The sequence below is a fragment of the Vombatus ursinus genome, unplaced genomic scaffold (assembly GCF_900497805.2).
Source record: "Vombatus ursinus unplaced genomic scaffold, bare-nosed wombat genome assembly UNPS02014812.1, whole genome shotgun sequence".
In the NCBI taxonomy this organism is placed as follows: Eukaryota; Metazoa; Chordata; class Mammalia; order Diprotodontia; family Vombatidae; genus Vombatus; species Vombatus ursinus.
The window spans coordinates 76,707,513-76,734,864 of NW_020954590.1; the positions used below are offsets into that span (position 1 = coordinate 76,707,513).

Here is a 27,352-nt window from a genome sequence, read left to right on the forward strand (position 1 = left end):
TTTCTCCTTTACTCCAGTCTTTAATAAGTCTCTTAGCTAACACCCATACCTCTACGTATGCCCCTCATCCTACCCCCCCCATCTTCTCCAACAGATTGTCCACTTTAATCCTTTTCCTCCCTTTCCCCATCCTCTTATCTCCTTAGGGAGATAGGGAAATAGGGTATTTCTTCCCTAGTGCCTTTAAACATGAACAAATTTCTCATCCTTTTAAAAAAAAAAACCTTCCCTAGATTCTTCAGCCCCTCCAGTAATAGTCCCAGTCCTATATCTGTTAATCTTTTCTCAGCCATTCTCCTAGGAAAAGCTGTCTATGCTTGTTGCCTCTTCTTGATCCCTCCCCTGACTTTCTTCCACCTTTTACAGTTTGGCTTCCAACCTCAACCAACCTTTCCCCATACTGCCAATTCTCTCTCTTTCTCTCTCTCTCTCTCTCTCTCTCTCTCTCTCTCTCCCCCCCCCTCCCCCTCTCTCCCCCTCCCTTTCTCCCCCTCTCCCTCTCTTTCTCCCCCTCTCCCCCTTTCTCTCCCTCTCTCTCTCCCCATCTCTCTCTTTCTCCCTCTCTCTTCCTCTCTCTTTTTGGTGAAGCAATCAGGGTTAAGTGACTTGCCCAGAGTCACACAGCTAGTAAGTGTCAGGTGTCTGAGTTCAGATTTAAACTCAGGTCCTCCTGATTCCAAGGCCAGAGCTCTATCCACTGTGCCACCTAGCTATCCTCCAATGATCTCTTAATTGCCAAATCTGATATTATTTTCTCAGTCCTCATCCTTCTTGACTGCTCTGTAGCATCTGCCTTTCAGCCTCAGTGATCTGTTCTTTTGTCTTCTCTGGGTTTTTGTGACACTAGTCTCTCCCAGTCTGACCTTTCCACATTCTTTGCTAGAAAATCATTGTACCTCAAGACTCTGTTGGCTCCTCTTTTCTTCATATTCCCTTTCTTGGTCATCTCATCAACTCCTGTAGGTTTAATTATTCACTCTGTAAGTGACTCCCAGATCTACATATCCAGCTTTAGTCTCTGTCCTGAGCTCCAGATATGTATCACCAGTTCATTCTTAAAATGGGATGTACAGGACATATTTCAAAACAGAACTCATCTTTCTCTCTAAAACTCTTTCCTTTTCTGTACTTCTCCATTTGTATCACCATTCTTCCAGGCTCCCAGGTAGCATAATCTCATTGTTATCCTTGACTCTTTATTTTCTTTCACTCCATAGATATAATCAGTTGTCAAATCTTGCCTTTTCTACCTCCACACATCTCAGGTCTGTTCCCTTCTCGCTACTCACACAGCCACCACTTTAAGTTCAGGCTGTCATCGTCTCTCTCCTGGACTATTAAAGGCCTCTTAATTGGTCTTCCTACCTCAAATTTCTTATCTGTTCATGATTTTCCTTAAGCACCTATCTGACCATGTCACTCATATATTCAATCAAAGTCATTGTTCCCTACTGACTTTAGGATAAAATAAAAATTCCAGTTCAGTTTCTAAAGCCCTTCACAATTTGCCCTCATCCTAATTTTCCAGCTTTATTACATTATTCCCCTTCCCACATTCTACAGTCCAGGCATATGAGGCACTCCATGTCTAAACTCTTTTAACTGGAATGCATTAGTTCAACCTCTTGTGGAGAGTTAATAGCATCATCCTCCCAGGATTGTTGTGAAGGTCAAATAAAATAACATTTGTGAAGTTCTTAGCACAGTGCTAAGCTTAGCACAGTAAGTAGGTATCGTATAAATTCTAGCTGTTATTCCCTACTTACCTCTGTTTCATAGAATATTCCACTTCTTTCAAGACTTGACTCAAAAGACCCTTTTGCTTTCCACCCCTCCCTCCCTATCCTTTGTTTTACTAGGCAGCTAGCTAGTACAATGGTGCAGTTAATAGAGCTTGGGAGTCCTGAGTTCAAGTCCTGCTTCAGACATTTAACTAGCTTTGTGATCCTGTGCATGTCACTTAACCTCTCACAGCCTCAGTTTCCTCATCTGTAACATGGGGATGATGATAGCATTAATTTCACAGGATAGTTTAAAGATCAAATGAGAGAACGTGAAGTTCACTGTAAACCTGCTATATAAATGTTAGCTATTTAACTACTTTGTATTTCTTTTGAATTCCTTATATGTCTACAGAAGTACATGTTATCTCTTCTTGACAACAAGTACTTTCATTTTTTGTCTTTCTATCCCTAAGACAATGATTGCCACTTATAGGTACTTAATAAATTTGCTTGTTGATTAATTGCATTAGGAGTAAAATGGTGTGGATTTGAATTTTGTCTTTGCCACTAGAACAGACTTTAGGCAAGTCTCTGGGCCTCAGTTCCTTATTTGTACAATACAGAGGTTTGCACTGGACTTCAGATCTAAATTTTAATCCAGCTTAAAAGAAAAGGAGACAAATTCTCAGAAGTCATATACAAAGGATCTAATTTTGTCTCAGATCACCACCTGTGATTTAGTAACTAGGTCTTAATGAGTTCCTTGAGGCTCATTGTGGCTAAATGACTTGCTTGGGGTAACAGAGCTAGTAATAAGTATCAGAGAAAGGCTTTGAACACAAGCCTCCCTGATTCCACTCGATCCACTGGGCAATACTGCATCTGTATCTCAAATCATACATCCATATTAATGGCTAATAACCCTTTCAAAAAATTCAAAGCAACAAATGTTTATTAAATGCCTACTGTGTATGCACCTGGTATTGTCTAAGTCCCAGTCCTCAGGGTACTTATCCTACTGGGAAAGTTAATTATTTTCTAAATTTAACATTCTTCATAGAGTCAAGCAAACTAGAAAATTAACGGTTTTAGAAAAGGTGATAATCTCTTCCCCCCACTTGGTGAATGCAGATTTCACCACATAGAATTTTACCAGTTTCATTTTCTGAGCTATCTCTATCACTGTCAACAGTTTCTGCTTCAATTGATGTTTTGTCTTTATTGTAAACAATATTGACTTTGCTCCAAACATTTTTTAGAACTCCTCTTTAGGAATTGATTTAGAGTCTGTGACATCTTTTTGAGTATCCTGGGGGTGGCAATTCTTTGTCCTTTTGATTCAACAAACTTTGGCAGGAGATGGAAGGCCCTATAAGAGAAAACAAAAAGTAGTTCATTTTGGCTGGAGAATAGAGTGGCTATGGGGAAGTAGTATATAAGCAAAGATCACGTTGGAACCAGATTCTGAAATGCTTTAATTGACCAACATAGGAATGTGTATTTTATGCTAAAGGCAATAGGAACCACTGGAGATTATTTGAACATGAAAATAATATGGTTAAATCTATAATTTCAAAATATCAATTTGGCAGCTGTGTAGACAGTGGCCTGGAGAAGGTAGAAATTAGAAAAAGGGAGGTCACTTAGACCATTTGCAGAGTGATGTATCAGTTGGAATATGTGGAAGACCTTTACCAGGTGATACAGCCTTCTGCTGATTAAGTATAAGCAAAATCTTTTTTTTTCCAATGTCCAGTTTCTTAATTTAAGCTACTTGCAGAAAAAGAAACCATTGTTTCTGTATAAGGAGGATTGTTAAAAGCCTCATTACTTTCATGATCTGAATCCATTATTTAAATGTCCTCAGTGACATTGATGTAAATTTCACAAAGATTTTTCTAATCATTTTCCGAACTTTGTCAAAATTTAATGACTAGATGTTTGTGCTGTAGACAAGTCCTATATAAGACTTATGAACTTGGTAAAGATGGATCCTGATGGTAAATTTTGAAAAGTTGGGCAAGAAAATAAACTAGAACTTAATTCTATTCTGGTTTATGTAAAAGATTCATAAAAGTTCTAGAAGTCATTACATGAATGTGTTGTCTCAGGCATTACATAATTAATGGATAAAATAATCATTTTAGAAATTCATCTCCACTACTACCTGTGTGTTACCTTGGATAAACCACTTCACCTCCATGGGCCTTAAGTTTCATCATCTATAAAATTAAGGGGTTGGATTAAATGGCACCTGTGTTCCTACCAGCTCTAAATCTGCACTCCATTATCTACCTTGGATTATATTTAAGTACAATATGTGTGTATAACTACTATACCAAAACAAGTCTTTATTAAGTAGAGTAACTGCTAAGGAATAGGCACTTTAAAGTGGAATTAGCCTAAATTTTGTTAAGTTGAGACTTAAAAAAATGACTCGATATAAAACTGGACATTAAAATCGTGTTCATTACAACAGAATATCTATAGTGAAAACTTCTAGTTTCTAACACATTGTTGCTGTGCTATTTTTACCAGATTACCTGACTACCAAGGTAGATTTTGGAGTAAGATCTAAAGGAAAGTTGTAGTTGAATATTATATTGTAAGTTTATAAGTATAAAAATCTACTCTGCCCTGTGGGTGAATTGAGAACACAGTGGTTTCTCTGTGTTGGTACTAAAGGATCATTGAGTTAGAGCTAGAAGGTTCTTTAATGTCGAACTGCCTCATTTTACAAATTAGGAAATTGAGACCCAGAAAGGTTTCGTGGCCTGTCCAGACTTACACAAGTGACCCTTGAGTCAAACCAAAACTTTCAGAATACAAATCCATCCTTTTATCTGCTGCACCTCTGATACTGTTAAGACACCTCTGCAAAAATAAAATAATTTGCAGATGGGACTGCCAGTCTGCAAACTGTCAATATTGGAGGGAAGAGGAAGAGGAGAGACTTTGGTTAAGTGACTTGCCCAGGGTCACACAGCTAGTAAGTGTCAAGTGTTTGGTCTGAGGCCAGATTTGAACTTGGGTCCTCCTGACTTCAGGGCTGGTGCTCTATCCACTGCGTCACCCAGCTGTCCCAAGAGACTTTAAGAGTAATTACAAAAACTCTTTTATTGTGTTTAAAGACATGTTGATTTTTTAAAAACTATTTTGCTGAATTGTCAGGCGGTGAACATGTTCAACTGCTGTTTAAGACATTCCAAGTTATTTTATTTTGTCCAGACCTGTGATTTCTTTCTTTGGTGTAAGGAACTCCTAGTAAGGAAACTCCCTCTGCCTATGAAAATCACTACTTCTACAATTTGTAATCTTTGAAAGTTGCCTGAAGGCAAGAAGAGTTTAAGTGACTTAACAATCATTTGTTAAGTGATTTACACTGCCAGGTTACTTCAGAGACAGGACTTAGACAAGTTGCCTATTAGTCTGAAATGAGTTTTTCTAAAGACTATTAAAAAAAACTTATTTATTAACACCTTTTTTCCAACTCTCTACAAATATTTTAATGATTGACTTCATCATATTTGGAGCACTGAAATAAGTTATTTTCTGTACTTGGTAGCCCCATCTGCTATTTTATAGATGGTCTTTTGTAAGTGTTTGGTTTTTGTCTGTGTGTGATTGTGCCACTTGAATCTTTGTTTCACCACCTAAAGCAGTTTCCAAAACTCTTATTTATTCATGTCTATAGGATAGTTAGAAGGGCTTTTTCCTTCACCCCTTTCCCTCTGTTTATATTTAAAATTCCTGTTGGGGCCATCTCCAGTTGTCCTGATCTATATCTTGCTACTGAACCCAGATGACTCTGGAGGAAGTGAGGCTGGTGACTTTGCACAGCCCTCCCTCACTTAAATCCAGTTCACATGCAAGTCATGACATCATCTTCCTGATGTCATAGTCCTCTTCAAGAATGAAGGACAAACCACAACCACACAGTTTAAAATTCCTGCTAAATTTTCTTACCAATAAATTTTTCATCTGTTCTGTTGTGCCTATCTCTTTTACCTTGTTTTCACTTTTCTTAAACTCATCTGAACCTCCTGTTTCTGCAGAGCATCACCATTCTTTTAGTTATCCAGGTTAATGCTCCTCCTTGATACAACACTCTTACATCCCATATACAGTTAGTTGCCAGATCTGGTAAATTCTTCCTCCTCTATCAGTTCAGTGCCTTTTCTTCTCTCCACTCATACCACAACCACCCTAATTCAGGCCCTCATTAGTTTTCACCTAGACTATTACAGTAGTACCCTGATAGGTTTTTATCTATCAGATCTCTGTTCTGTGTTGTATATATAGAGCTGCCAGAGTGATAATCCTAAATCTGACCCTTTAATTCTCCCGATCAAGAAGCTTCAGTAGTTGTCTATTGCCTCTAAGATACATGTTTGTCATGTTTATTAGCCCTTCACATTCTAGCTCCATCTTATCTTTTCAGATCTGTTGTACATTACTTCCCCATGGGTACTTCATTTTTCTAGCCAGACTGCCCTGCTTGCTCTTTCTGTTACAGGATGGATGATCCATTGCCATTTGTAACTGGTCAAAAAGTAGCAAAATAGGTCAGTGGAAGAAAATTGATAAGCAAGATTCAGTTACACTCAAACTCAGCAACCCAGTGTTCATTAAACCTGAGAATATAAACTGCTTGAGGACTTTATATTTTACGGGAAAGGCTGGGAAACTGGAAATCAGTTGGGGGAGAGGGGATATTAGGTTTAGACCAGCATTTTCTACCATATATTCCATTAAGTTCCCAGTTGATGCTTGACTCTATAAAGGTCAAATAATTTTTTTTTAATTAGTGGAAAATGGATAGAGCTAAATTTCCTAACTATGGCTAGGGGAGACAATTCTTAGATAAGGGATAGAGGAAATCATACAAAGTAAAACAGATAATTTTGATTAAATTTAGTTGAAAAACTTTTGCATGAACAAAATCAATATTGCAGGTTTTAAAAGGGAATCTGTGGGGGGGATAGAATCTTAGCCTCAAATTCATCTTGAAAGCAAGTATTTCTCTGGATTTATAATTTTATTTGTTTTTGTACAAAAGTTAACATGGCTTTGTTTATCTTGTTTTACAGGGATCGAAAATTGTACTATTTAGGATTAAAAGGGTTCTATGTTAAAGGCAGTGATACCAGTAATACAGGTATATACCTTTACTTTTTGCAAATTAACTATAATTCAATATTTTTATTCACATTATATTAACACCTGTCATGTGGTATTTTACTGTGAATATGTAAATTTTTCTGCAAATTAGCAAATGTTTTACACAATGACTTTACTGGAAAGTGTCCCAGAAACAAATTATTTTGGGGTTTTTGGTTTGTTTTTTGGTTGTCGTCATCCGCCCCCCCCCCCCCCCCGAAAACCACCCTGTAGACTGCAGTTATCCTCTTTTGCCACTAGATGGGGCTTTTGGTAAAGCAAAATTACCACTTACTGGAAATTGGAATGAACATCCCAAATTAACACATCAGTAGATTAACGCTATTGAAAATGAAGTATGTAGGTGCTTTTTTTGTTGCTGAATTATGAACAGATTGGCCACATGTGAGGTTGTAAAAAGTTGAATATGCCAGTACTACCTTTCAGGTTGATGCTATTCTGTAGTACATTCCTAGTTCATTAATTAAGATAGTGTATAGATTAGCATAGATACAGATATGTACATGTGTCTGTACACATATATAAATATGTATGTATAAGTTATATGTAAGGCAATATGGCATAGTGGATGGAGGCCCTTGGACTGAGGAAGACATTAGTTCAACTTTTCAGTAGAACCAAAGACTTCAGTATTTCAGCCTCAGATCCCTCTCTTAGGGATACCAGGGAGTTCCCTACACAGATAAAATCATAGATCAGAACTTTAAAAAATATATATATATATATGTAATATAATTTGAATAGGGATTGCAGTCTGTTTCTGTGGAGAATATATGTGAAAAAGTTGAAATTCTTTATATAAACCACTAGAATAAATCACCAAGAATTGTTTGAAATAACTAGGCTGTCAACTGGAATTGTTGTAACAAAATTTAATCTGTGTGTAGAAGTACACCAATTCCTGAAAACTACTTTTATATTATCTCTCAATTTTCCATATTGGTATAATGTTTTTGTTTCTTTATAACATTTCTAGATCTTTCAATGCAATGAAACAATAATATCATCAAACTTCACAAGTCATGCTATATTTGTCTAGACTTAAACTTAAATGAACTTGAAGACAAAATTGTTGACTTTGTCAACAATGTATAATACAACCTATTAAGAGAGACTATTGGACTCAAAGTCAGAGACCTCCCCTTAGTTTTAATCCTGCTTCAAACATTTACCAGCTCTGTGACACTAAGCAAGTTGCTTAACTTTTCTCACCTTCCGTTTTCTCATCTATAAAATGGAGATGATAATAGTACCTGCCTCACAGGGTTGTTTTAACTGTGAAAATAAATGTAAACCTCTTTGAAAACCTTAAAAAGCTTTGTAAATGTTAACCGTTATTAAATACATTTGATAATCTATTGTTGTATCCTGAAACTGTCATTACAAGTGCTGATGTCTGCTGTGTTATCCACATGTCAATTAATGTTCTTTTTTTCTTATTAATTACATGTAGTGCCTTGGATTATTAATTATAAAAATAGCATTAAAATGCAGTAAGGTGTTTAGTAATAAATAGAAATTAGTTATTCCTAAGATTTGAGTAAGTTAAGTGACCTTAGAAATAATCTAGTCCAACAGTCATTTTATATGTAAGGAAGTTTATGCCCAAAAAGATTGTAACTTCCCCAAAGTCGTACCAGTAGTGGCAGAAACAAAATTCAAGCCTATATCTCCTGGCATCCAAAGGTATAGAACTATGTTCTTTCCATTCAATTATATGTTCATGTTCTTATTTGCTCTAGATTTATTCATAAAAACACATATTCTCCTGGGAATGGAGTTGATAACTTCATAGCTTTAAAAAAAAATTCTGTGAGCAAAATTCAAGTTGCCAGTATAGTCAAGTCAGAGGCAGGGAATGTGACCTGGAAAGTAATCATGTAAGTGCATGTGAGTGTTTGTATGTTTATTTAATTTAACCATAAACTTCAAAAAAACCTATCTGTAGAACAAGCCACAGAAGAGAGGGAACATAATTCCCATGGGACCATAGAATTGGAGAATGGCAGTGCTTTGAGATCAGATGAAATTGAACTGGATTCAGAGGCTGAACTTATGAGAAGTATGGGACTACCCCTTCAATTTGGAGGCTTGTCTGCTCACAAGAATTTTGAGGTAAATATTAGATTACTTATTTCCTTTACTTCTAGTCATAAGCCATGAGGCACAAAATATACAGGATTAGTGAATTTTTTTCCCAAGTTTTTTTAGCTCAGTCAGTAAACATTTATTAAGTGCCTATGGTGTGCCAGGCACTCTACCTAAGCCCTGGGGATCCAAAAAAAAAAAAAAAGACAAAAGACAATCCCTACCCTCAAAGAACTTACAACTTAATGGAGAAGACAACACAGAAAAGGAAGCTGGGGTACCAGCAAATGAGGGCGTGATGGAGAAGTCCAGAGGAATAAAGCTGAATGGGAAATGAAGAAATAGTTGTCCCTTCTTAGAGGCAGGTTCTGAGAGGAACTCTCTACTCTCTAATCAGAGGCAGAGCACAGGGTACTGATGAAGTGTAAGTTCCAGGGCTGAAATAATCTTCAGGGATGAAAAGAATATTTTATTTATTTTTCTTAGAAGGTTCATAGTTTAAGCCCATAAGTAATTAATATTATTTTTTTAAATATAGAATGTCTCATTTATGATTTCTAAAAAGAAAGATGTTAAAATTGTCATAATGAAATTGACATTTTCACTGATATTTAGGTGTCCATGAATTCCAAAAATAAAAAAACTAAATTTAAAAAGAAAAAGAAAAAATCTCAGAAGAAATACTCAGATGAAATTCTGCAAGAATCATGGAAAGAGATTCATGAAGATGATGACTACTTAATGTCAGATGATCCATCTTCAGCCTTTGAGCAATATGAGGAGACCAGAACGTGTGAACCTCAAAATGAGAAAGAAGTAGAAACTGGAAAATTATCTACTGAAACTGTATTACCTCCAAAACTAGAAATTACAGAGAAATGGCAAAAGTATTGGAGTGAGTATGGAGAAGGATTGTTATGGCAGAGCTGGCAAGAAAAACACCCAAGTGAAATATTGTCTACTGAACCTTGGAATTCTCCTGAGACAAAGGAAAGATGGGAACAACATTATAGTCATGTTTACTGGTATTATTTGGAACAGTTTCAATATTGGGAAAGTCAGGGGTGGACTTTTGATTGTTCACAAAGTTATGGTACAGATAATTGTGTGTCTAAAATAGAAATGGATGAGAAAAATGATAGTAACATTACAAGGGGATCATTATTGGACTTAGTTTCCATGGCTAGAAGTGAGGAGGAAATTTATGAAGAAAATACAAATGATAAGCATCATGAGGAAATACTTGATGGAATTAGCAACATAAATTTGAATTCAGTGGAAATAGAGAATGACTGCTTGAACTCAACTGTAATTTGCGGTGATTGTCAGTATCCAAGTGAAGTTAACAGTGAACAACAGTGCACTCTTTCCAATGAATGTGAGCCATGTGATGGAGCAACCAAGAAAAGGAATTTGTCAGAAAATAGAAGTACCAACCAAGCAGGTCAGTTTATAATTAGCTAAAATAGAGATTAGTCAAATGAACCCATGTAACACAAGAATTGATCATGAAACTATCATCTTGTAGGTCAAAAATGGTAACTAGTAATCTTACTGAGTAACAATTTAATCTTTTTAAAAAAATTTCATTGTCATGGTATCATTCTTTCTTAAATGAAAACAAAGTTTATATTGGTTTCGTATTGCTACTTTCATGACCTTTTAAGGAATAAATATTGGTATCCCTTTGAAGGTCCAGTTTACCTAGGAATTATGGAATTCACATGTATCAATATTATATCTCATGATCAGGAGTCATAGTATAGAGACCTGGCCCTGAAGTCCGAAAGACCTAGGTTGAATTACCAATAATCTCTTACCAGCCAAATTTAATAGTCTTTTGTCAGTCATCCTTGACTTCACAGTAGCGTATGACCCTGAACAACTTCTCCAGGATACTGTTTGTTCTCTAGGTTTTTATGATACTGCTCTCTCTTGGTTCTCCTTTCTGCTGACTGTTCCTTCTCAGAATCCTTTGGTTAATCTGTACTTCTTCATCTATGTCACTGACACTTCACTGTGGCTGTCCCCTCACACTCCATTCTGGGCCCTCTTTTCATTGTATACCATCTCCTTTTATGATCTCGTCAGCCACTGTTGGATCAGTTATTATCTCTATGCACATGATTTCCAAATCTGTATTTTGTCCTACTCTTATTTCCAGAACACTCCAGTCCTGTATCAGCAGCTGCCTTTTGGACTTCTCAAACTGATTATCCGATAAGCCACCTCAAACTTAATTCAGCCAAAACAGAATTTAAAATCTTTTCCTCCAAACCCTTTACTCTTCCCTATTACTGTCAGGACTCCACCATCCTCCAGGCTCAAAATCTTGGTATTATCTTTTACTTCTGATCTCACTTATTCCACCTATTCAGTCTGTTGCCAAATCTTTTCATTTCTACTTTCATGACATCTCTTATATGCCCCTTCTTCCCATTCACATAGCCACCACTGTAGTTCAGGCCCTCATAATCTCTCACCTAGACTGTTGCTTCCTAACTGATCTCCCTGCCTTAAGTCTCTTGTAGCATATCTTCCACTCTGTTATCAAGGTGGTTTTTCTAAAGCGTAGGTCTGACCATGTCACCTTTGTCAGTGAGTTCCAGTAGCAACTAATTAGACACAACAGAATCAAATATGAAGTCCTTTGTTTGGCATTTAGTTTTTTATCACCTGGCCCCTTCCTACCTTTTTGGTCTTCTTATACTTTCCATCTGTCCTATGTTTATCTTGTATATACCTAATTATTTTCATGTTATCTCCCTTATTAGAATGGAAGATGCTTGAGGGCAGAGACTGGTGGTGGTTTTTTTTTTTTAACTTTTTTTGTATCCACAGAATTTAGCATAATACCTGGCAAGGTATTATTAGGTACCCATAATACCTAGTAAGTGCTTATTACAAGTGCTTTTTGACTGCCCTTGACTTTGTGACTCTGAGAAAGTCATTTAATCATTCAGATAACTTTCTAAGATTGTAGGTTTCACAGTAGTTGCTGTTCTGATCTACTTTGATAGAAGGAATTGTCTCATTATGAGTTCTCTACACCAATGAAGTCATAGGTCCAAAAAAAAATCTCAGTATCTAGTCCATCTACCCAGGGCCACAGATAGCCTTAGTAACCGTGGCCAATTCCTGATGTCTCAAATGCTTGGGCTATATTAATAAATAAGTGCATTAACATAGTCATCAGAAAGGGGAATTACTTACTGGAGCCACTTTAGGGTATGTGCTTTGGGTTATTGTTGTCAACCCCTAAAGGCAAAACAGCAGGAAAATGTTTACTTCATTGATACAGCCAACCACTAAAGGCAAAACAGCAGGAAAATGTTTTAAAAGTCCCATCATAAATGTGTAACAAGTAGTTATTTTTTAGTTGAAATGCTGATAGATGTAGTTGTGATTTTTTTTTATCCTGTTATTATAAAATGAAGTAAGCATTCCAATATTATTCAGCTTTCAGCAAATTATCATAACCTGGACATATTATATACTCAGGTACATGACTTAGAAAATACGATGTTTTATATAATACTTTTCCAAAGAATAATTTTTTTTCTGGTCACCATAATATCATAATACTTTAGCATTTCAGAAGATCATTGATTTCATTAGTAACTGGTGTTCCTTTGACCAGTGTAGTGATTACATACTTTAGTTGACAATCTCTGTGTTAAAAAAAAAAAAAACATTCATCACCTAGTGACCACATTTCTAGTGATGAGCTTGTCCAGAATTAGTTAGCCCAACTCTTAGAGCATTAAGTGACCACCCTAAAAATTTAGCTCAGTTTGGTGGGACTTGCAAGGGCTTTAAAACCCCTCCTTACTAGGAGGAGCCATTCAAGTTGGGCAAAAAGATAATAACATCTCAGTATAGAAATCTCATATTTAAAAACGAATAATGATGAGTAATCCTAGCTCATCAGCTTGTCTCTTATATGACCTTGAGCAAGTCTCTTTGGCACCTTTTTGAATACTCTTCTGATGTACAAGTTGTTTTGTTCCCTGACCCTGCTACCAGAATGAACCCAGAGATGTTAACTCATCTGACCTCTCCTTTTTGTGGTTCCCAGGCTGCCTGTCACTTGGGCAGCACTGAGTAGTGGGAGAACCTGGGCTCTCATCCCATTTCTGCCCCTTCCTTTTTGTGTGACCATGGGCAAGTCACATTGCTTCTGTGAACCTTATTTTCCATCTATAAAATGACAGTGTTTGTTTGACTTGAAGGCCACTGCCAGCTTAAACTATAAACTTGAATATTTCTGAGAGTTCTTCCTGGTACTTATTAAAGACTTGTTGACTGATCAGTCAGTTCCTGAAGGAATCATTTACATCAGATCTGGAAACTCTAGACAGTCAATACATCTTCTTCATTTCTCTTTTCCTTTGTAATATAAAATTTCTCTCAATCTAAATTTACAGTCTTTAACTATCAATATAAGATTTATCCTAGCCAGGTATTGCAGTGGGTAAGGCACTGCGCCTACTGTCAGGATGATCAAATCCAATCTTAGACATTTATTAGTTGGGTGACCTTAGGCAAGTCATTTAACTTCTGTGTGCCTCAGTTTCTTCATTTGCAAAATAAGGACAGTAATAGTATCTACTTCTTAGGGTTGTTATGAGATAATATTTGTAGAACACTTAGCACAGTCCCTGGTATACAGTAAGTATCTAATAAATAATTCCCTCCTTCCTAGTATTTCACATTAACATTGGCCTTCTTTAGTCATCTGGTATACTAATCTCCTCTCTTGTTTTGGTTAGTAGGGATCTGACCTGTGGTTGTACTAGTATAGAGCAGTCCTTTTTTTTTTGTTTGTTTTGTTTTGGTTTTTTTGGTGAGGCATTTGGGGTTAAGTGACTCAGTGACTTGCCCAGGGTCATATAGCTAGTAAGTGTCAAGTGTCTGAGACCGGATTTGAACTCAGGTCCTCCTGACTCCAAGGTCTGAGCCTTACCACTGCACCATCTAGCTGCCCTGAGCAGTACTTTTTAAAAATTTGTCAACAGTAAAAGGTGTCTGAACACACAAGGACCAAAAATTAATTCAAAATCAAATGCATAATGAATCTGAGGTGTATCTAGCAGCCCTTGCCCCTGTTGCATTGTGCAACTTCACTGAAGCTTTGGTTCTAAACACAAAGCATGTGTGCTTTGCACTGTGCATGGCCAACAGAACACAAAAAGGGGTCACGAGTAGAAAAAGTTTAAGAAGCCCTGGTATAGAGAACTGTTGTGAGGAAATTCCTCTACCACTGTAGGTCAGTGCCGTCTCTGCAACTTACAATCTTAGGAAATTGTCTGGGGCGCTGAAATGAAGTGACTTGTAAGAAAGACACTGAAACATTTAGATTGAGTTTGAAAATGACAGAAGGGGCAGCTGGGTGGCACTGTAGATAGAGTGCTGGCCCTGGAGTCAGGAGGACCTGAGTTCAGATCTGACCTCAGACACATAACACTCACTGACTCTGGGCAAGTCACTTAACCCCAATTGCCTCACAAAAGGAAAAAAAAAATGACAGAAGAATTGTCAGAACAAGAGCTGAAAAATCTGTCTCTGTCTTAGATTCCCAGGAGACTTCTGGAACAAGGACTAACAAAGAAGTGTCATACAGCAACAGTAAGGATGGAGATGAGAGTGAGGAAGAGCCACCTGAATATAAACCAGCTAAACTGAAGAGGAGGTAAATCTTTTCACCAGACAATATTTCCATAATAATTGTCAATCACAAAAACATTTAATAAATACAACCATGATTGTGGAGGAGGTTTTTAAAGTCGTAATCCCTATTTGAAAGAGCTTATATTGTCAGTAGGAAGATAAGATTTATCTTCTCAAAAGAACATTAGAGAAAGTTCACTTCTCTTTGTACTGTCTCATTTTAGAGATGAAACATTATATTTTTAGTTATTGTTGGATAAAATTCATAAAACTTAGCTTCAAGGAACCTTAAATATCACCTGGTTGAATCTACATATTTTACCTGTAAGGAACTAAAGTCCAGGAAGATTGTAATTTGGACAAGAACGTACATACTATTTCATGCTGGTCTATATAGTGAAGAGTTCAAAGATAACAGAATCTTAACATTAAATGGATAAATTATATTATCTAGAGTACTGTTTTAAGTTCAGGGAGGGATACAAAACCTAGGTAACACACAGTCTCTTTCACAAATCCTATAATCTAGTAGAATGTTAAAACACACATAGAATTGTAATACAAAATATTGTACGAACACAATAGAGAAAGAATTACAAAATAGAAGCGTTATATAATTTTAATGGGGAAAAATAGGTATTAGAGGATCAGGAAAGGCCTTGATGATGGAAGTAGCAATTAGAGCTCTAAAATATGGATAAACAACTAAAAAGTGGAGAGGATGGGAAGATGTTTGGGGCATGGAGAATACCATAAGTAAAAAGTGGGTGTTCTGTGTATTTTTGAGTGTTGAGAAGGACACCAAAAAGTAGTCCAGATTTGTTGGAATGTATGTAGATTACAAAGATTATTCTGGCAGTATTCAAAAAGAATTGGAGTGGAGGTGGAAGTATCAGTTAAGAAGCTATCTTAATAGTGTGGAGTGGAGAGTGGTGCTAAGGGAAAGAGATGGAAGTGAAGGGATAAAAGAAATTGTATCCACAAACTTACTAACTGACTAGATATGAAAAGAGAAACAAATTAATGATGGTATCACAGACTGTGAATTCCAAAGGAAATACAGAGTAATAAAATCAATTTCCTCTCTATACTTCACATAGCACTTCATTTTGCATTACTTTAATAACAGTTCAATGCAGTGAATATAGAGCTAGTGTCATTTAAGAAGGTTAGTATTCAAGTCCCACCTCTGACACATGCTGCAGAAAATGTAATGATCCGCATTGGTAGAAGAAGTTCTAAATGTATTCATAGCTACCTGTTTTAGTGTCCTAATATCAAAAATTCACACCTATATAGCATTTTAAGCTCTTCCTTCTCAACAACTCTGTTAGATAAAAAATGAAAGTATAATCCCCAAGTTATAGGTGAGGAAACTGAGGCTCTGAGAGGCAAATCCACTTGTTTAGAGTCACACAGCTAGTAAATTTCTGAGGTGAGATTCAGACCCAGGAGTTCTGACTCAAAGTCCAGCACTCTGTCCATTGAACCACACTGTCTCCAAAGTAGCTACTACATTATAAATTTCTGGAGTGCTTCTGGTGGTGGTTGTTATCAAGATCCTAAATTTTAGATAAGTTGGATTATTATTTTTACTACTAGTTTTTCTTGCTTAGAGTCAATTTTTCCACCTTGGCTTTTCTTCACCTAGGTGCATAAGTATAGTTCTGTAGTATTTTTTGTTACTAAAATGCCTTTTATTTTTTAAAAAAAAATGGACAAAAAAGTTGCTTTGAAGTATTATAAATGTTTCTTAGTGGTAACTTTTCCATTAGAAAACCTAGTGAAAGAAGGAACACTGTATTCTCACTGTAGCCTTTGTGTATGTCCAAATCTAAGTATTTTAAGTGATTTGTAAAGTCCTAATAAGAGAACCATCTCCTTTTCCTGGTTATTTGAACTATAGTTGATTATTATAGAAAAGCTGTAAGTATCTTGACTTATGTACATTCTACTGTTGTGCTAGTTTACATTTTATTATTTCAAACTATTGAAAATAATGATCATCTGTGGAGATAATGGAGCTTGTTGGTCAGTGTTAATGCAGACTGCTTCTCTTTTTGTATTTGTAGCCATGAACTAGATATTGATGAAAATCCGATTGTGGACTTTGATGACAATGGCTCTCTCTTGGGATTCCAGCATGGCTCAGGGCAAAAGTAATTTTTTATTCATGATTTTTGTATTCTAAATTTTAGAGTTTTCTATCTATATTTGATTGGTCAATATGAATATATTTTCTTACACTTTAGACCTTACAATTTAAACAAGTAGTCCATTTAATGAAAACTACAATAGATCTGAGACCCTCTTCTAACAAGTTATAATTCTTTTCCTTGTGTAACCTTAACTTTGTAAGATAATCTTGGGGATTATCATAAGAAAGGTATTAGCGAATTGAAGAATTCTCTTGACCTCAGATCCATTCGGCTAATACGGTATAAGAATGTGGATCCCTTTCTATATTAACATATTCTTGTATCCAGATAAGAACTCCCAGATTGTTAAAGTATTTTACCAGTAACTCTTGTCCCTTTTTGTGGCTCTGTAGCAGCTGTGCTGAAAAGGAACCACTTTAAACACTATCATGAGCAGAGCTTAGACCCTCTTGGAATGGCCACTGTAGGAAAAAGAAAACAAAACTCTAGGCTTGTGCTTGAATAAAGTAATAATAACTACCCTTTATATGATGCTTTGAGGCTACAAGTTTCTATAGTGAAAACATTCTCTTTGACACAAGAATTCCATTATAGGGAATATATACTTTAAGAAGAACCTTTTTTAAAAATATCTTTTCAAAGATACATAAGTTATTTTTAATTGTGAAAAATTGGAATCAACCTTATGACAAAGACTGAGATATTGGTGTAATACATATTATAGGATGGGAAGAACATTTGATTTGAGATTCAAAGGATTGGGTTTCAAGTCTCAGCTCCTCAGTTTCGCAGCTATGTGACGTTGGGCATATCACTTACCTTTAGTAAGATTGAGGGAGTTGAATTAGATCGTTTTTAGCTCATAACATTGTGTGGCTCTTTGAATATTTGTTCAGTCAGATATTTGATATAATTGACCTGAAGAGCTTCATATTGACAACTCATCTATAACTTCGTCTTTGAGAGTTGCCTGTGAAAATTATGATGCCCTTAAGGATGACATGAGAAATATGGAAATACATATTATATTGTAAGATATTTTAAAGAAACAGATACAGAAATTATAAGAGATTACAACTATACAAAAATATATATGCAATTATAGGGATAAGTGAGAAAAAAGTGGAAAAGGAATACAAAGCAGTAGTAACTGATAAGTTGTGACAGATATAAAATTAAAGTGTTTCAGTGTACATGGTTGTAAATCTAAGTTTAGTTAAGTTCATGATAAACTACTTAAAATTTAATATACTCAGCTGTACATTAAACATTTTTAAAGCATGTTCTGTGTGTCAAACTCAGCTAGGCATTGCAAATACAAAGAGAAAAACCCAACAGTACCCACCTTTAAGGAGCTTATGTTCTATAGGGGGAAAACACCCTGTACAAAAATATAAATACAAAATAAATTCAGAGTAATTTTGCATAGGGATTTAGTCATGGGCTTCATGTAAGGTGGTACTTGAGCAAAGCCTTGAAGAACTCTAAAGACTTGGTGATATGGGATGAGTAAGTAATGAATTCTAGGCACAGAATAAGGTCTATGCAAAGACATATTGATGAGAGCTAGAATGTAAAATATATGAAAGAGAAAGGGATACTTTCAGCCTGGAAAAGTAAGCTAGAACCAGAAGAAGGATTTAAAAGTCAAAAGAGATTGTATTTTATTCTAGATCCACTGTACCTTCTTCATTAAGTGAGTAACATGTAATGTACCTTTGCCTTAGGAGTATCAGTTTGGCAACCATATGTGGAGGGTGGGTGAGAGGGGAGAGGGTATAGTTCTGCTCCTACTGTGAGTCACTTCATTTCTTTGAGATCTCAGTTTTTTTCCTCATCTGTAAAATGTGGGAATAGATCTCAGATACCATTGCCAGATTTCTGTAACTATAAATATCCCATTTCCCTATTTAATTTCATTGTAGAACTACAGATTCATTTGTTCACTAAGCGTTTATTGGTCACTCAATATGTACGTAACTACTGAGTGCTAAGGGAACTACAAAAGAAATCTAAGGCATTATCTCTGTCTCCTAGGAAACAACAATAAAATTTGGAAGATGGTATATACACCAATAAGTTTTGAGTAGTATATTATTAGTGCCAAAATGAGCAAGAACAAGAAGTACTGTTAGACTTCAAAAAAAAAGGACCCTGTGAAGAAATACCTGGACCTTAAAGGATGGATAAGATTTGGATAGACAGAAGGAAGAGAGAGACTGGCATTAAATGGAAGGTGAACACTATTCCTTCGAGTTTCAACTCAGATACTACCTTCTGAGGTCTTTATCCAGCTCCCCAGCTGCTAGTGCCTTCCTCTCTGGGATTATCTCCCTAGATTCTACTCTGTCTCTCTCCCCATCCCTCTATGTACTTATTTACATGTGTTCTCCTCCATCAGAGCTCTCTAAGGCAGCATTGTTTTAACTTTCTTTGTATCAACAGTGCTTAGCGCAGTGCCTTGCACACAGTAGGTGCTTAATAAATACTTTTAAACAAAGGTTTGGAGTACCTCAAGAGTGAAGTACAAACTAAAGTTGGCATTTAAAACCCACAGTCTGCCATCAGGATTTTTTTTCAGGCTCATGTCACATAACTTCTCTTTATATACTATTTCAGTTGAACTGGCCTACTTGGCATTCCATTTCCTACTTCTGCACCTTTGTACAGGATGTTCCCCATGTTAGTAGCACAGTATTTCCTCACCTCCAGGTTTAGTTGTTGGGAAATTTTTCTTCATTACCCTAGTTATGAGTATTACAATAATGAAGTACTAGTTACGAGTACAGCTTCAAATTGTCATACACACACACACACACATATTTATGTGTTGTATTACACAGTACAATATAAGCCATTCGAAGGTAGGGACTGTTTTTCCTTTTGTGTCTTTGTATCCACAGTGTCACCATTTCTTTTGGATTATTGGCATGCTTTATACCGTCTTTAGCAGTCAGTTAAAATGCATATACGTATGAGGTAAAATTTAACTACTTAGATCTTAAGACCATTCTGTTGCTTTTTTATACACTTATCTCATGCCTCTAGAAACATAGCAGAATTAGAAGAGACCTTCTAGTCCAACTGAGGAAACTGAAGCCTAGGAAAGTTAAATGACTTGCTCAAGATCACATAGGTAATATATGACTAAACCAGGAGGTAAACCTGAGTCTTCCAACTCCAAAACTAGTAATTTTTGCAATGTATCTCAGGCAGTCCTTTTAGTGTAATTTGCTCATTCTGCCATGTCCTCGGTTGAGGAAAGTGCTAACCAATTTGTAAAAAGTAAAGACTGATGATTCATTGGATAGAGCACTGGCCCTGGAGTCAGGAAGACCTGAGATCAAATCCAGCCTCAGACACTTATTAGCTGTGTGATCTTGGAAAGTTACTTAACCTCTATTTGCCTAGGAGACAGCTAGATGGTTCGGTAGGTAGAGTGTTGGGCCTAAAGTTAGGAGCACCTAGTGGCCTCATACACTTGCTAGGTTTGTGAACCTTGGCAAATCACTTAACCTCTGTTTGCCTTAATCCACTGGAGAAGAAACTGGCAAACCATTCCAGTATCTTTACCAAGAAAACCTCATGGACAGTAGGTTCCACAGGGGTCTTGAAGAATCTGACACAACCAAACAACTGAACAACAATTATCCCAAACTAAATAAAATAGGAAGGATTATTTCATTTTAGGAGAAGATTCACAGCAGGATTTATTTTAAATCTTTCTTTCATTTATTATTCATTTGTAGATCATTAACTCATTTATGGAGAAATAAGAAAGTAGAGAAACCTATAGCTGAAGAATTGGGAACCATGAGAAATTTTAGAAGTTAAAATAATAGTAGCTTAAGCACTTTAGTGTTTATATACACATGTATGTTGCATATGTACATAATGTGTGTGTATATTAATCCCTGAGTGATAAGGAAATTGATACTCTGACTTGCATATTTATTACTTGGCTAGTAAAGTAGCCAGAATTATACCCAAACTCAGGTCTTCTAACTCAAAATTGTGTTCATTCCATTTGCCATATAATTTAGAAATATTTTAGATATAACAGAATCTAAGGGAAAAATTCTGAATGCCCTCTCTTGTCTCTCCCTTCCCATCCCCCCACCCCCCCCAAAATAAAGAAAACTTGACTCCACATAATTTTTAGAGTGTATATGTTTAAAAAAAAATAAGGTAAAGATGTAAAGATCTTAGGGGGGAAAATCATTATTTCAAGAGGGACTTGATACTGACAATTGTACGTAAGTTTTCAGAATTCTGTTAAAACAATGGCTTCTAATAAGAGTTATGGCGAATTATTGGAAGGAATGATCGCCTCTGTGCCAAGTTGTTATTTAGGAATTCAGAACAGCTACACAATGGCAAGTAACTGAGAAAACAACCAAAAAGCAAAAGGGGAAGGGAATTAAAGTCCTCAGGAAAAAGTCACTTCACAGAAAATGGAAAAAGAAATTAATAACTAAAAAAAATTTAGAAGTAGCACAACTTCAATTAGATTTTAGACCTTTACAAATAGAGGCAACAAAACTAGAGGATAAAGCTCAGTAAGATAACCTAAAAATTCTTGGTTCTCCAAGAGAATATGAAGAAACAAAATCTGAATATATTTCAAGAAGTAGTACAATAAATTTTCTTAGAAATGATAACAGAAGGCAAAATATAATTTCATAGAATCAGGAATGTACTTTCTCCCCCAATTGAATTCACACAAGAATATAGACATCAGACTGCAACAGAAAGGAAGGAAAGGAAAGGAATAAGTCACATCAACAAAAAACTAATTTTCATAATATCAAAGGGTTTCTCATCCAGAATGAGATATGAAAGGAGAAGCTGAGGTGCGATTTAGTAGAAACAAAGCTCACTCTAAGATTGCTTATTTAGCAAAATGAGCATATTGTTGATGAGATTTTTTTTTTTAGTGTATCAAAAAGAGCAGAACTTATCAGGGCCTTTGACACGCAAACCAACCATGAAGCAGAAACTTAACAAGGTAAACAAATCTTTACAATAAGGAATTAGTAAATTGTGACTCAAAGTACTTAGATAGAATTTGAGACTTTACTAATTTCTAGGTTAACCTCTTCAGAGAGAGAATTCACCCTCTATCCTGGCAGCCCATTCCATTTTTGACAGTTCCAATTGTGAGGCAGTTTTTCCTGATGTCAGCATTTTTTAACTTCTACCAGTTGTTCCTCATTCTGCCCTCCATGAAAAAACAAGACTATCCCTTTTCTACATGATAGTTCTTCAGATACTTGTAGACCACTATCATTGTCTTTCATAAAGTGTCCTTTTCTGGCTAAACATCCAAAGCTCCTTCTGTGGCAAGAACTTGCAACCTTTCTCCATCCTAACTGCCCTCTTCTGGAGGATCTCCATCTTATCAGTGTCCTTAAACTGAAACCAATCCACCCAATGTGGTCTGATTAGGACTGGGTACAGAGAGACTTTCCTTATCCTGGAAGATATGGTTCTTTTTACATATTGAAAGGTATAGATAGGCTATTGTTAATTTGATGTTCCACCTTTTAAGGAGGACACTGGGAATTAGTTGCTGGGAATTGAGTGAGAAAATTCCATTTAAGGAGAACAGCAGAAAACCAGAAAATCATTATGTAATTCATGTGGGTACCAAAGGTATAAAAATGATGGACTGGAATGAGCAATTCCTAAAATACAGTCAGTCCTGCCAAGAATCAGCAAAAGACAGAAAGCTTTGAAAAGAATCCCAGGATCAGTATTTTGCTTTTATTCATTTGGTGGGGGAAGGGAATATGACAGTGAACTATGTAGAGTCAAGAATTTCTCTTCAGGAAACAAGATGTACTATATTGTTAATCTTAGGCTATTAAAAAACAATGTAACAGTATTACAGAAGGTAAAAACCCAAACAAAAATTATATCTCTGAATGTAAATGGATTTAATTTACCTTTAAAAAAGAAGGTGGTTCCAAAATAGATTAGAAAATAAAATTTAATATTGTTACTTCTAGGAAACACATCTAAAGTATAGATCAAACTATAGATTTAAAATGAGAGAATGGAGTAAAATTTCTTTGCATTTGCTTCCTACAAGGAAGTTGCATTGTAATACTATTATATGCTAAAGTTGAAATGAAAATAGTATTGAAACTGGTAAACTATATCATATTCATTAGTGCTATAGACAGCACAACTATGAATATTAAATATATATGCACCAAATGACATAATAACTAAGTATTTAAAGGAAAAGCTTAATTTTTTAAAAATTCTGTTAAAATTTTTCAAAATGAAAAAAAGATTTGAGGAGTAGGGGATTATAGGTGTAATACTTTATTGTTACTCAAATTGACAACTGAAGCAAAAGACAAAGAAGAAATTATAGATTTGAAGAGAATGTTGAAAAAACTTAATTTGGTAACTCTATATAAAGACAGTCAATTTAACCCTTAGAGATTTTAATTTTTACTCTTAGCACTGAAAGTAAATGATACCTCTAGGATATAAAGAATTTGTCATTCATAATGAAGAAAGGCAGAAATCTTAAGAAAATCTTAATTTAAATAGTAAATGGTTTGGTCTGAATGTAACTCAACCCTAAAATAACTTTGAAAGGAAAAAAAAAAGTATAAAAATATACACCAAATAATAACAGTGATTATTAATCACAGTTGAGGAGGAAATGGTAGCTTACATTCAAATCATTGTGGCATATAAGAAGTCCTGGTTAGCTAAAATCAGTCAGCAAGTATTTATTGAGTGTATAGTTCATGTTTCACACTCCACTAAGGTCTTAGAGTAATTTAAGATGTATGTTCAGGGAGCGTGACACATGAAACAGAAATTAGATTTGAACTTTATATGCTATAACACAATGAAAATAGTAATAAATAAATTAATATAAACAAAACATGTATACCTTAATAAAGCCTTAAAATGATAATGTGTGCAAATAATGAGCAAAGACCAAATGTGGGAAGAATAAAAAACAGTTAACAATGATAGTCGTAATATGGCATACCAAAATTGATGGAATGTGACTAACACAATGATCCTATGTAAATTCATAACCCTAAACACTTAACTAAAAAAAGAGAAAAATAAGAGAAAGTTGTTTTATCTTAAAGACAGAACAAAAAAAACTGAACTAACAAAATAATTTTCAAGACCAAGAAAATTGAAACTATTAGGTGAATTAATCAAAAGAAAGAAAAGACCCAAATTACCAAAAGGAAATAATCACAGTAAAGGGAGAAGAAATAAAGTTACCTAAAACTATTGTTATATAACCATAAAGTAAAATTGAGTTGAGATAGATGAAGATCTATAAAAATGAAAACTACACAGATTGGCAAAATCTGATTAGGAGATAAGAACTATTTATAAACCAATAATATAGAATTTTCATAGCAAAATTATTAAATAAAATTCTGGTAAACAGGTTTTACAAAAAAAAAAAAAGTTGGCTTTTTACCAAGAATGCAAGGATTTGAGATTTGTTCAAAGCAATAAAATTATTTGATTGTGTCAGTAAATATATTTAAAGCTTTCATTAACTTACAACCCTCATATTAACACTGAAAAGTGTAGGGATAGAAGAACCTTTGCAATACCTAACATGACAAGGCATCTTTCTAAAATTAAGAACTAGCAATATCGGAACAACACTAAAAGCTTTCCCACTAATAGGGCTAAAGTAAAAAATGCAGATTGTCTCCATTATTTTTAGAAAAAATAGCTGTAGCAACAAGACAAAAAAAGGAATAAGCATTAGTAAAGAACAGGCAGAAAGATTATCTCTGTGGATAATAAGGTAGTGAACTGAGTGTTTGACTGGGAATCAGCAGCCACTTTGGCTGCTTCATAGTTCTATTATAAGTAAATCACTTCTGAACCTCAGTTTCCTTATCTGTAAAATGAGGGTGATCATACCAGCAATACCTACCTTAGAGGATGATTGTGAAGCTCAAATCAGTTAATGTATGTAGAGCTCTACAAACATGAGAATGCTGGAGAGGTGACAGCCACAAAATATAGTTGAAATATTAAATAGCTTCAGCAAGGTAGCAGAATACAAGATAAGTTCACAAAAATCTCCAGTGTAGGCAACTGTTTAAAACATATCTAGGGATTTTAAACTGATGAAATATCAGACCCTTCATGTATGAATCTAGAAACAGAATTGTGTCATAATTTAGAAGAATTCAGAGAAATAATTCATATTACACAATGAAGCAGAGAATAAAAGTAAAGAAAAATTATTACAATATTAACAAAATTCATATTAAATACAGTTGGTGATGATACTGCCATAAGCTAAAGCAAATAGGCTTCCTGTCTTAACAAAACACCAAATAATAAGCTTTTGCAATCACTTTTACTTATTTGTAGAGATTATGTATGGACATTTCTGGTTTTGTTGTAACAATTATAGTAAGATAAAAATAAATTAATGATAGAATTTTTTTACTTGATAACTTATACAACATTACTATTAGTTGTATGTGCCAAATTAATTATTTGCTTGGTCTCGTATTAAAGTTCAACCCAAATTAAAATGATCAGAAAGTTCACATAACTGTGGAATGAATATAGCTTCCTCAGCTAGGGTGCACTGTAAATAGCGCTTAACTCAGAGTCAAGGAGACTGGGTTAAAATCCGGCCTAAGGCATTTATTAGCTGTGTAACCCTGGGCGAGTCATTTATCTTCATTCAGTCTTGGCTTCCTTATCTGTAAAATGGGGATAATCCTCCGAGGTTTGTTGTTGGGATCAAATGAGATAACATGTCCAAAACATATTGTAAAGCACTATACAGCACTATGTCAATTCTAGCTGTAATTATCATAATGACCATCACTGCTCATTTCAGCACCTCTATAAGATGGTGGCTCTGGTGCTGGATGGGATCTCAGAGCCGGTCTAGTCCAGCCCCTCATTTTGTAGTTGAAGAGATGGGTCCCCAGAGGTTAAGTGATTTACCCAAGGTCACACAGGTTTTGACTGTCAGGAATTAGATTTGAACTTAGGTCATCCTCTGATTTTAAAGCGAATACTGTTTCTGTCATACTAACCCTCTTGAAACATTGAATACTTTGTCACTGCAATGTCTAAAATTGCTCTTTAATCAACTTCAGAATATTAAATTATATAAAATAGTTCATGTTAAATATATTGAATTGTATTCTAATTTTTTTAAATAGTAAACTGGTTTGGTCTGAATGTGACTCAACCCTAAAATAACTTTGAAAGGAAAAAAAAAGTATAAAAATATACACCAAATAATAACAGTGACTATTAATCACAGTTGAGGAGGAAACGGTAGCCTACATTCAAATCACTGTGGCATATAAGAAGTCCTGGTTAGCTAAAATCAGTCAGCAAGTATTTATTGAGTGTATAGTTTATGTTTCACACTCCACTATGGTCTTAAAGTAATTTAAGATGTATGTTCAGGGAGCATGACACATGAAAGAGTGATGAGTAAAATATGGTCTTTTGTTAAAAGTGTTTAAAATTGAGTGTGTTGGTACTCTAGGATTTCAAAGGATTAATCATTTAGGGTAGGGAAGACCAGAGAAAGACAGACAGACTCTTAAATACTTTGGATAAATAGAAATTTACTACACTTTATTTTGTGACTTAAGGTTAGTTTTACTTCAAGAATTTTGTGACAACTTGAAGTAATTAAAGATAACCCTATCTGACTTGTTGTGAAACCAGATTTGGAAATTAGTGCTATAGGGCAAAATGTTTAAATGTGTATTCACACTAAGGGTCTGTAAAATTTTGCTGTTAGTGAGTTTTGGTATTTTGATTGCATTTTTTTTTTAAGGGTATGACTAGTCCTCCAGCTTATTGTTAAGCAATATGTTCATATTCCAGCTTGCTGGTTTAGTTTTCTTTTTTTTAAACCAATAAGCTAAATCTTGAAAATAATTAGAAATGAATGAGTCTCGTCTGTATTGTTTACATGTTTATGTATGGTTTTATCTTAAAAACAAAATTAAAACCCTTGCTGCTTCTGGTCAAATTAGGTACAATGTTTAAAGGGCTTTGCAGACATTAAAATATAATATAAATGTTAGGAAAAATATCAGTGAAAAAAGTTTTAAGTTATAATTCCTGTGTATCATTTCCTAATATGAACTCTTAGCCAGCTAATGTCTTGATTTTTGTTTGCAGATATGGTGGAATTTCACATTTTAGTCGTCGAAAAGTTAAGTACCTAGAGAAAGATGTGAAACATAAAACACAATTTCTAGACATGCGAAGACAAGTAAATACAAAAAACAAACATATCTTTTTTCCTGAAGAGTCAGAAAGACCATCTTCTCGGAAGAGTAAGACTTTGAGTAAGGTATAACTAAATTGTGATTTGTGTAGCTAGAATACCCTCTCCAGTTATTTGGACCTTCTTTATTTCTGTAAAGGATGTTTTGCATCTTTGGTGTGTCTTAGTACATTAACTTTCAGGGAAAAAATTAATATCATTATTTTAATTAATGAGATTTGAACCCAGATCCTCTG

At 35.1% G+C, this 27,352-nt stretch overlaps 1 protein-coding gene across 1 annotated transcript in view; it reads left to right on the forward strand.

Moving 5' to 3' along the window:
• Positions 1–27,352, forward strand: part of LOC114054214 (trimethylguanosine synthase-like) — a 59,019-nt gene that overhangs the window by 1,646 nt on the left and 30,021 nt on the right. The window contains exons 2-7 of the mRNA XM_027877385.1: positions 6,815–6,882; positions 8,854–9,020; positions 9,609–10,437; positions 14,568–14,685; positions 16,736–16,822; positions 27,008–27,182. Of these exons, the coding sequence (XP_027733186.1) occupies positions 6,815–6,882; positions 8,854–9,020; positions 9,609–10,437; positions 14,568–14,685; positions 16,736–16,822; positions 27,008–27,182 (1,444 nt within the window). The remainder of the gene's footprint in view (positions 1–6,814; positions 6,883–8,853; positions 9,021–9,608; positions 10,438–14,567; positions 14,686–16,735; positions 16,823–27,007; positions 27,183–27,352) is intronic.